The sequence below is a fragment of the Mastomys coucha genome, unplaced genomic scaffold (assembly GCF_008632895.1).
Source record: "Mastomys coucha isolate ucsf_1 unplaced genomic scaffold, UCSF_Mcou_1 pScaffold23, whole genome shotgun sequence".
Taxonomy (NCBI): Eukaryota; Metazoa; Chordata; class Mammalia; order Rodentia; family Muridae; genus Mastomys; species Mastomys coucha.
This window is the reverse complement of record NW_022196906.1, coordinates 108,469,108-108,480,265: the sequence shown is the minus strand read 5'-3', so window position 1 is coordinate 108,480,265 and position 11,158 is coordinate 108,469,108. Positions and strand designations below refer to the sequence as shown.

The following is an 11,158-nucleotide window of genomic DNA, read 5'->3' as shown; positions in this document are numbered from 1 at the left end:
AAAAAAAAAAAAAAAAAAAAAAAAAAAAAAAAGGAAAAGGAAAAGAAAAGAAAACACAGAGAGAACCATATGTTGCTTTGTTTGAAGACCCTATAGTGTCAGGGTATCTCTCTGGCTCCCATGCACAGTGCAATGACTGGTAGAGAGTAGTCACTCAATTCCTAACTGTAAAGCCAATGAGTGACACTCTAAAATGTAAGAAATGAAAAGTGACAAAATCAAACTTCTAAAAAAAAATATTTAGGGCTGGAGAGATGGCTCAGCGGTTAAGAGCACTGACTACTCTTCCAAAGGACCTGAGTTCAAATCCCAGCAACCACATGGTGGCTCACAACCATCTGTAATGAGATCAGACTCCCTCTCCTGGAATGTCTTAAGAGAGCTATGGTCTACTTGCATATAATAAATAAATCTTTAAAAAAATATTTAGGCGGCACAGTGGCCCATGCCTATAACGCCAGCACTCAGGACAGGAGAATCACAAGTTCCAGGCCAATGTAGGCTGGTTTTAAGACAAACACAACAAAATGTCTAATGTGAATTAGGTGAGGTCACCAATAACTACCAACTTCCCTCTCCCCCGGGTGCATTTCTTCTCTTTATCTTTGACATGGAGCCTCAGTTAACTGGAGGCAGAGAGCTAGAACACAGACAGTATTCTTCCAGGACTGTGCTCTGAAAGCATTCCCACTCTACAATAAAACCAGGAGAGCCCGACACAGGGGCCATTACAGGCCAGGACAGCCCGACACAGGGGCCATTACAGGCCAGGACAGCCCGACACAGGGGCCATTACAGGCCAGGACAGCCCAATACAGGGACCATTACAGGCCAGGACAGCCCGACACAGGGGCCATTACAGGCCAGGACAGCCCGACACAGGGGCCATTACAGGCCAGGAGCCCGACACAGGGACCGTGTTTCCCCCACTTACCGATGACTTGACTTTTCCAGTATCGACTCTGTCATGCACTGGCGTGCAGTACACAATCAGTAGGAGAAGGCTCAGGAGAAAGGCACTACAGCTCACAAATTCAAAGAAGTACAGGCCTCCACACAACCCGCACTCGGACACCACCTCTTCACAGATGAAGGCCAGGAGAGACAGCAGCTACAGATGGAAACCATTTGACCTCAGTGAGTGAGATAACCCAGGACATCCGAAACCTACATGCAGGTGGTACCTATAAACCCAGACACGTGGGAAGCTGATGCAGGAGGGTCAAGAGTCCCCGGCTTCTGCCAATGCTGTGAGACACCCCCCTTCTAAAACAAAATTAAATCCACTATCTGTTTGCTAAAATATTTGTAAAGTAGAGTCTGGGACAAACAAGATTAGTGAAAAACCTTGGTAAATAGAACTTAAAGTCTGCTTGCCTTGATGGGAAACACCCAGTTAACTACTGTGTGTCAAACGCTGAGGCTCAGAAATAAGAGTGTTCTAACAACCCACGGGAAGGACTTCCAGGAGCCAAGAAAGCCAAGAGTGCCACTATGCATGGCACTATTTTTAGCTGCTGTAATGGAGTCAGTGGGAAAGTTAGGCAGAGGTATAGCTGGAGACACGTGGTGAGATTAATCTAGAGGTCAGGAAAAAGTGTGGTTGCACACACAGACTCTGGGGGACAGGCAAGTAAGAGGTCAAGAGCACCCTGAGAGAGGGCAGCTTGCAAGGGGAGACGCCAGCAATGAGAAACAGCAGCCTGAGGGGTATGAGACAAAGCAAGCGTGCCCAAGGGAAGAAGGCAGCAAGCACGCTACCGCTCGCTACTCAGAGGTCAAGAACACTGGCCAAGGAGCACCTCCATTAGCCGTCTGCACTAAGAGACGGCTGACCATAGTATTGGAGACATTCCAGTCTGGCAGAGGAGGGTTAGATAACTCTGTACTTGAGGAAGGGGGTTGTGGTGGGGACAGAAGACAGTAGACTAGAAAAGCAGTGTCACGTGTGAGCAACCAGTCAAGGGTGCATGGATGAGGTCACAGGAAGGGAAGTTCAAGATGAAAGCATTCAGCACATTTTACCACCGCAGCAGAAACCCTCTGCTAGGAGGACCCGAGACGGTCAGGGAACACCTCTGTACAGGAAGGAGTTGGAGCTCAGGAGTCTTAACTCTTCAGTGGAAGTGGATAAAGACTGTTCATGAGAGCAGCTCACGAAGGCATGGGCAGTCTCCTGAGTGCCTGGACCATCAAAAGGACTGATGGCCCACAGTCAAAGGCCAAGGGGAAACTCCACCACACCCCAGTGAGGACAGAGGAGAAAGTCAGGCACAGAGTGGCATACAACTGCTACCAAAAAATAAAATAAAATAAATAAATAAAATTTAAAAAAATCAACAAAGCAAATTAAAGTGGGTTACACACCGTGAAAGCCAGCATCCAGGAAGCTGAGACAGTAGGATCCACTAGAGGCCTAGGCCAGCATGGGCTACAAAAAAACAACACTAGGAGCTAGGAATGTGGCTCAGTGGTAGGATACATGCCTGGCATTTGGGAGCCTCTGATTCAACTCTTAGCCCTGGAAAACAAACAAACAAACAAACAAACAAACAAGAAAGAGAGTAGCTTGGGAAAGAAAAGAAAAATGAAAATCAAGAGTTATATTTCACGGTGCACAGTACATTCACCCACACTTTGATTAAAATGTCAACAGACCAATACTTGGAAAATTAGGAGCGTCTTCAAAAGCTAAGCACTGTCGGGCACTCCAGGGAAATGAAGACCCTCGAGAGAAAGCAGGAACTTCAAGATGGCTTTACTCGTACAGCTCCAAACCAGAAACAACGCAGATGCCCTTCAACAACCAAAAGAAGCTCAAGTACAAAGTGTCCAGCCCTGATCCATCTCCAGATAATAGGGGGAAAAATCCAGTCTCGGCAGCTGAGGCCATCCACACGTCATGAACACAAATACACATGATAAATCTAGGTTAAATCATAGACTGGTTCATTTAAACAATAAAACCCATACAAACTCCATCACCAAGAATTTTAAAAAAATAACAAAAGAGAAACCTAATGGTGAATCTACAGACACAATAAACCAAAGTCTGGTTGCATAAAATTTCTCTGTTCTGGAAAGAGATGAGACAGTGAGTCCGGTCTTTAGATGTCGGACAACCGTTTGACAAGATGCGGGTCAGACTTGAAGGGTACACCAGCAGCACTGTTCCAAGACTAGATGAGTTTTACACTTCTATCAGACTCTCCCGTGTTTGCAGAGTCACCAAGTGCCCCTTAGTAGTTGGCTTGGTAAGAGCAAGTTCCAAGCCGCCTGGGAGATCTAAGGGCGGAAAGAACCTAGAGGTGACCCAGCCCCACCCCCACCACTCTCCCAAGTCTACTGTTTCACAACAGGCTTCTTTTTTCCCTTTGCAATTTTAGAAAACCTGCTAAGATTCATGGGCCCAAAATAACAAATCCCGTACAAACACTCTGAATGCACTCCCCACGGTTTGAAGGTTCCTTGTTAACACACTGCGCCTCCTCCGTGTCTCATGCCCTCGTTTTCTTATCAGAGCTCTGCAATTCTATTAGACTTCAAATCAACTAAAGACTCCAAGGGCAAGAACCTACGTCTCGCCTACAGCCTCCGCCTGGACAAATAGAGCTCATCTATAACTTTCTTGGGACGTTTTTTAGTAATCCTGTAGTATATTTTTATTGTTGACAAGTAAGACAGTATTAATACAGAAAAGGCAGGAACAAAAGGGCAGCCATAAGAATGAAAAAGTGGGCGAGTGGTGGGCCAGCACTCGGGAGGCAGAGGCAGGCGGAACTCTGGGTTCGATGCCAGCCTGGTCTACAGTGTGAGTTCCAGGACAGCCAGCCTGGGGATGGAGGTGGGGTGTGTAGAGAAAATGATTTAAAGAAAGCATACTTTAACACTACACGTTCCCCATAACAAATGAACTTCACAGAGACAGACTGCTTTGTTCTATTCCCATGACAGCAAATGCACACAGAGCAGCTAACAAACTTCTCAAGGCAAACTGATCTCTATGGTCCAACTTCGAAACACCAGCAAAACTTCTGGTAGGGTCCTATTCTAAAGATACAGAGCTAAGGCCTGTTGAACTATAATAATGAGAAGTTTTACTTTGGCTTTAGCATTTCTATTAGAAAAAAAAATAAAAGCAACTAAAAATAAGAGATTTTGTTCTGCATACCCATGCAGAAGACCAAAAGAGAGGATTTCCTTGGAGCAGCAGGAAGGCTTCGGTCATGCAGAAATTTTTCGGTTCAAAAGGTTCTATTAGAAACATGTGTTTTCTGCACAGGACTGAGCAGAGGAATCGCAAAAGAAACACACCTGGAGCCGCTGCTTAGCTCAGTTAACAGAGTGCGTGCCTCTCATGCACGAGGTCCTGGATTCAATTCTCCACACCACATACACCGCATGGTGGAGCGCACCTGGAATCCCAGCACCCAGGTGGAGACTGGAGTATCAGAAATTCAAGGTCATCCTCTACAACGCATTAGTGAATCTGAAGTTAACTGGACTACAGGAGACTTGACCCTGTGAAAAAAGAGTGGAAGAGAAGGAGTGGAAAGGGGAGAGAGGGAGGAGAAGGAAAAGAAGGGGAGGTGGAAGGGTAGAGGTAAGACCACGCCCATCTGGATAAAAGGAACAGGTTCTGTAAATGAGCAAAGACGAGGGAACTGAGGTGCCTAGGAACCGAAAGGTGCCCATTGCCCATTGCCCATTGCAGACGTCGTTCGCAGGAGGATGTGGGGGGTCCCACTAGACCAGACCCACTTTATCGCTTGTCTCCAAAAATTTCCTCCTCATCCCCAAGCTGGCAAGCAAAAGCAGCGCTAGTTTTTTAACTGCTGGTTTTCTACTTCAGGGAAGTAGGTCAACTGAGTTCCAAGAACCTAAGTTCTGACTATCGGCGTTTTGAGAATTTTAAATCTTCCCAAAGGAAAGCAGTGGGCCGCTTTTAGCATATACGGCTCACAAAAGCTAAACAAAACCCATAAACATTCTAAACAATTTGGTTTTCCTAAAAGTGTCTTCTTGAAAAACCTTAATACCCATTGGCAGCTGAGACACAGCAGGAGTATCAAACACCACAATTTAAATATCAAAGATGTCTACAGGGCCATGGCTAAGCTGATGGTACTTAACTGCCGAAAATAAAGAGAAGCACGCCATTGATCGGGTTCTCTCGCCGGCACACACGAAGCAACACAAAGATGCCCTTTCGACTCTTTCTGCCTCAAACTCACTGTGCAAGTTAAACACATACACGAACTGTCCGACAAGTTAAACTGCCCTAGCGGGCCAGCGCCCGGAAAACCGCCAAAGCCAGAAAAGATAAACAGAAAGCACTTCGTTGTCTGAAACACGAGCATTCAGGGCGATAATGAAAGAATTTTAGCTGAGAGAAGGGAAAAGAGGTCTAGGTGGCTGAGGCCGGGCCACGGGTAGGAGGCGGACGGCAACGCCTCCTAGCCTGGTAGGAAGGGAAGGACCTGGGGTGTGGAAACGGCTGCTTCCCGAACGAGGAGGCCGAGCGGCAGCCTCGAGGCATCCACCCCAGCCCACAGGTCCCGGCCGCCGCCGCCGCCGCCGCCGCCCGCTCACCAGCTGCAAGCCCTTGAGGATGCGCCGATACCAAGGGAGCCGGCCCAGGAAGAAGTAGGCGGCCAGGCCGCTGCGCGCGCCCCTGCCAGCGCCCGGGGCCGCCTCGGTGGTGGGACTGTACACCGCTCCGTTCTCCATCGCCCGCAAACACTCGCTCGCCCAGCTCCAGTCTCCGCCGGGCTGTAGGGGGCGTCACTTCCTGGGACCCCGCCCACGCTTCCGGTCAACTCCGCCCTCCTCACGCCTCGCCACGCCCCCTCGCTTGCCTCGCCCCACCCAGAGAACGTCCCTCGGCTTGCCACGCCTTGCCGTTGCCACGCCCCCCGCTTGCCTCGCCCCACCCAGAGAATGTCCCTCGGCTTGCCACGCCTTGCCGTTGCCACGCCCCCACGTTTCGCCGCGTCCCTTGGTCGCCACAACAACCTCTGCCTTTCCTTCTCTCTGGTGAACTCTTGACAGTTTCACGCTTTCGGTGGACTTCAGCTTTTTTGGGTTTGGGTTTTGTTTTTTTTTTTAATGACACCTTGATTATTAATCTATCTAGTTATCTATATTTTAAATCTGTCTGTCCATCCATCCATCCATCCATCTATCTAAGGAGCGTTGTGCCGAGGTTAGGAAACTATTATTCTCTGAGTCAGTTCTTCCTGAGGATTGAATTCCTTTTCAGGCTTAGTGGCTGGCGCCTTTGCCTACTGAGCCACCTCTCCGCCCTGACTTGACTTGTGTCTTTTAGTTTCGTTTCGTTCTGATTTAAAAACAAAAGAAAGAAAACCAAGGTTTCACATGCCCAGACTAGCCTAGAACTATGTACATAGCCACCACTAGCCTGGAACTAGTGACAATCCTCCTGCCTCTGTCTTTGAAGTGCTGAGATTACAGACATGGCTCCTCCCCTCTCAGCCAGTTTTTTGTTGTTGTGGTTGTTGTTGTTGTTTGTTTTTTGGTTTGTTTGTTTGTTTTGTTTTGTTTTTGTTTTTGTTTTTGAGACAAAGTTTCTCTGTATAGCCCTGGCTGTCCTGGAACTCACTCTGTAGACCAGGCTGGCCTTGAACTCAGAAATCTGCCTGCCTCTGCCTCCCAAGTGCCGGGATTAAAGGCGTGCGCCACCACTGCCCGGCTCTGTTTTGTTTTTAAAAGGTGCCAGAGATCACACTGAGGTCCTTCTGTATGCTAACCAGTCCCCCTCCTTGATCTACACCCCCAACCTCCTCCCACAGAGATCTGACTTATTTCCCACTATCTTCCATCTTTCAGATAGCCTTCTTTTCATGGGGGGAGGAGGGGGACGGTGTACCCGTGTATGAAGGTGCAGGCTCGAATGGGAGCAAGTGTGGATCTCAGAAGTCAACCTTGGGTGTGTTCCTCAGGCACCATCTACCTTGTTTTGAGGGTAGGGTCTCTCACTGAACCTAGCTTACCAGATAGGCGAGGCTAAAAGGCTAAGACACAGAGATCGGCGACCCACCTTGCCAGCTCCGCGGTTACAAGCACAGACCACTACATGGGTCCTTTTTATAGGGGTTCTAGGGATCGAACTCACGTCATCAATGGCAGCCAGCATCTTACCAGCTAAGCTGTCTTCTCAGGTCTTATTTTTCAGTATCGTTGAATGTTTATAGTATAACTGAAAACCAGATCTGGGTATTAAGTTTACTGCCCCGTGCCAACCAGAGAAGCAAAATCCTTTCTGGGAAGACGGTAGCCAGATTAATGAAAATTCCAAAGGACAATTAACAGAAAGATTAATCAGAGTGTCAGATATTGATAAATGAAATGAAAATACTGACTGTGCCCACCAACAGATGAATGGGCAAAAGAAATGCAGAACATTTAGTGGAATTTTACTCAAGTTTAGTGGTATTGTTCTGTGAAACCATGACACGTGCAGGAAAATGAATACAACAGAGTGTTATTGCTAAGGGAAATAAGGAAAATTCAAAAGATGAAGGCCATATGGTCTCTCTCATATGCAGATCCTAGATTTTAAAATTATATTTGTGGGTCTGGAGAAATGGCTCAGTGGTTAAAAGCAATTTCTGCTCTAAGTTTGGTTCCCAGCACCCACACAGGGTGACTTACAACCACCTGTAACTCCAGTTCCAGGGGATCCTATGTCCTTTTATGGCCTCTCCTGACGTATGCGTAGATGCACTTTCTATGTCTGTCTCTGATATTTGTCTCTCTCTGTTTCTCTGTCTCTGTCTCTCTATCTCTGTCACACACACACACCTACATAACTATACAAAGGAAAAAATAAAATTTTTAGTTTTAAGTTTATGTTTGCCTACATATATATCTGTATACCATGTAAATCCCCCACTGCCTCCAGAGGCCAGAAGAAGGCATCAGACTCCCTGGAACTGGTGTTATAGGTGGTTCTAAGCTGCCAAGTAGGTGTTGACAATCAAACCTGGGTTCTCGGCAAGAGGCTGCCATTGATGACGTGAGTTCGATCCCTAGAACCCATATAAAAAGGACCCATGTAGTGGTCTGTGCTTGTAAGCGCGGAGCTGGCAAGGTGGGGTGCCGATCTCTGGGTCAAGTACCCTTAATTACTGAACCATCTCTCCAGACCCAGGATAAATTTAATCTAAATTAGTGTGTGTGTTTGTGTGTTTACATGGGGTGTTTGAATATCATGAAACTAGAAAGGAACTTATGAGAGGGAGACGTTTTGAGGCAAAAGTTTGCTATTTTTGCCACTGCCTGGCAAAAGTTTGCTATTTTAAATTTATGGTTGGCTTACAGGATCCTTGAACTGACGGACAGGGAGAGAACACGCGCCTGCAGATGGAAGGGCCCCTTCCTAAATGGGTGGTGGGGAAAGCTGCCTCTGAACACCACGGTATTCATGTTGAACGTATGAGCATGCCCCAGGGTTTAAACATCAGGGTTGGATATAAGCCAAGGAGCAGCCAAGAACACAAAAAACAGGGTTGGAAAAGGCAAAGGAGTCCAAGGTTTATCCCATAAAATGGATGCAGAAGGAAACCACCCCCCACCCACCCATCACCCTCCGCCCCACCCTCTCACCCACTTCCTCACCTCTCCCCATCCCATCTAAATGGAGCATCCATGAAGGCAGAGGAATTTAGCAAAGCTTCTGTATGCTCCGTTTCTACCAGCGGAGGACGACAAAGAGCAAAGGCGTGTTCCTCCCTAGGCAGAGTGCCGTCCAGCGGGGCTTTTAGAGAAAGGAAATGCCAAGGAGCCTCCCGTGAGTGCTTTAGTGCAAAACAGTTTGACCACTTAGAGCGGGAGAGGCTCTTAGTTGCACAGGGATGGAAGAGGGTGGGGTCTAGTCTGTGGAGTTTGGACTAGAGGGAGCTTGGAAACTATTTTATAACCAGTAACAGAAATCTATGCTAGGGTCGCGTTTTGCTTTTTTGTTTTCTTTCCTTCCTTTACCTACCATTTTAGTTCTTAGGGGTTTGTAGGGATGGTTCAATGGTTATGAGCACTGACTCTTCTTCCCAGGTTCTGATCTCAGCCCCCACATGGTGGTTCACAACCATTTGTAATTCCAGTTCCAGGGGGGCCAATGCCCTCCTCTGGCCCCTGAGGACAACAGGCACACAAGGTGTGCACAGATATATGTGTGGGCTAAACACTCATATACATTAAAATATGTAAATTATAAAAACAAAAACAGGAAACGAAACAAACAAAAAGCTAGGCAGTGCTGGCACACGCCTTTATAACTGCAACCTTGATAGGCAGAGGCAATCTGATCTCTTGAGTTTGAGGTCAGCCTGGTCTACAGAATGAGTTCTGAGACAGCCTTGGCTATACAGAGAAACAGTGTCTTGAAAATAAAAAATTAAACAATTGATAAAGGTTAAAAAGTGAAAACAAGCCGGGCGAGTGGTGGCGCACGCCTTTAATACCAGCATTTAAGAGGCAGAGGCAGGCGGATTTCTTAGTTCAAGGCCAGCCTGGTCTACAGAGTGAGCTCCAGGACAGCCACGGCTACGCAGAGAAACCCTGTCTCGAAAAACCAAAAAAAAAAAAAAAAGTGAAAACAAGAGCCAGGGATACAGGTAGGCAACGGAAAGAAGGTTGCTACATAAACCTGATCAGGTGGGTTCTGGTCCCCAGCCCTACATAAAAGCCGGAAGGACAACGTGGCGTGTGGATCTGAATTCCCAACCTACTGCTATGGAAGACAGGAGGTAGAGACAGGCAAGCCGTAAACTCATGGGCCAGCTAAGGCAGTGGACAGGACAACCCTATGTCAAACGCTGTGGCAGGTGAAGACCAATGCCTGGAGTTATAGCAACTCTCATCTCTATGTGAATGCCATTGTACATGCATACCTATACTGTACTGACTGGTTTTGTGTGCCAGCTTGACACAGGCTGGAGTTATCACAGAGAAGGGAGCTTCAGTTGGGGAAGTGCCTCCATGAGATCCAGCTGTGGGGCATTTTCTCAATTAGTGATCAAGGGGGGAGGGACCCTTGTGGGTGGTACCATCCCTGGGCTGGAAGTCTTGGGTTCTATAAGAGAGCAGGCTGAGCAAGCCAGGGGAGGCAAGCCAGTAAGGAACATCCCTCCATGGCCTCTGCATCAGCTCCTGCTTCCTGACCTGCTTGAGTTCCAGTCCTGACTTCCTCTAGTGATGAACAGCAATGTGGAAATGTAAGCTGAATAAACCCTTTCCTCCCCAACTTGCTTCTTGGTCATGATGTTTGTGCAGGAATAGAAACCCTTACTAAGACATATACTCATACAGGAACATTTACACACATCATACATACACATCCCACTGCAAACCACTCATATAGCCAAGCAGGAGCCAGGCCAGATGTGGCATACACCTATAATCCCAGCACTCTGGAGGTAGAGGCAGAAGTTCAAAGTCATCCTTAGTTCCACGGTGAGTTCCAGGTCAGCCAGAGCCACATGACACCCTATTTCAGAACAGAAAAACCAAAGCAACACAGGCCAGGTGGTGGTGCACACCCTTAGTCATGGCAGTCACAAGGCAGAGACGAGCAGGTCTCTGTGACGGTGAGGCCAGCCTGGTTTACACAGAGACCCTGTCCCCACACTCCCTGTAGAGGTTTGCATAGGCTTGGCCCAGGGAGCAGCACTATTAGAAGGTGTGGCCTTGTTGGAGTAGGTGTGGCCTTGGAGTTAGTGTGTCACTGTGGGTGTGGTCTTTGAGACCCTTCTCTTAGCGGCCTGAGAGAGGCAGTCTTCTGGATGCAGATAGATAGATCAAGATGTAGAACTCTCAGCTCCTCCTGCAACTATGCCACACTGCCATGGCTCTCGCCATGATGATAATGGACTGAACCTCTGAACCTGTAAGCTAGCTCAATTACATGTTGTCTTTTATAAGAGTGGCCTTGGTCATGGTGTCTCTTTACAGCAATAGAAACTCTAAGATGATACCACCAACTCCAAAAATGGGGGTAGGGAGGCAGCACCAACAGGGAAAAGTGTGTATCAGAATCCTTTTCTGCTGCATCCCTGCCCAGCCCTCTGCCCAGGTGCCAGAGTTAGTTCCTGGCTAGCTTCCTTGTATTTCCTTCTTTTTTTTTTTTTTTTTTTTTTTT

At 47.6% G+C, this 11,158-nt stretch overlaps 1 protein-coding gene across 1 annotated transcript in view; it reads right to left on the bottom strand.

Moving 5' to 3' along the window:
• The window catches only part of Cmtm6 (CKLF like MARVEL transmembrane domain containing 6), a 17,090-nt gene extending 11,301 nt beyond the window's left edge, over positions 1 to 5,789 (bottom strand). Inside the window, exons 1-2 of the mRNA XM_031344478.1 lie at positions 5,593 to 5,789; positions 935 to 1,111 (exon numbers count right to left, since the gene is read on the bottom strand). Coding sequence (XP_031200338.1) covers positions 935 to 1,111; positions 5,593 to 5,730 — 315 coding nt within the window. The 5' untranslated portion in view covers positions 5,731 to 5,789. The remainder of the gene's footprint in view (positions 1 to 934; positions 1,112 to 5,592) is intronic.
• Between the last annotated feature and the right edge of the window lie 5,369 nt (positions 5,790 to 11,158).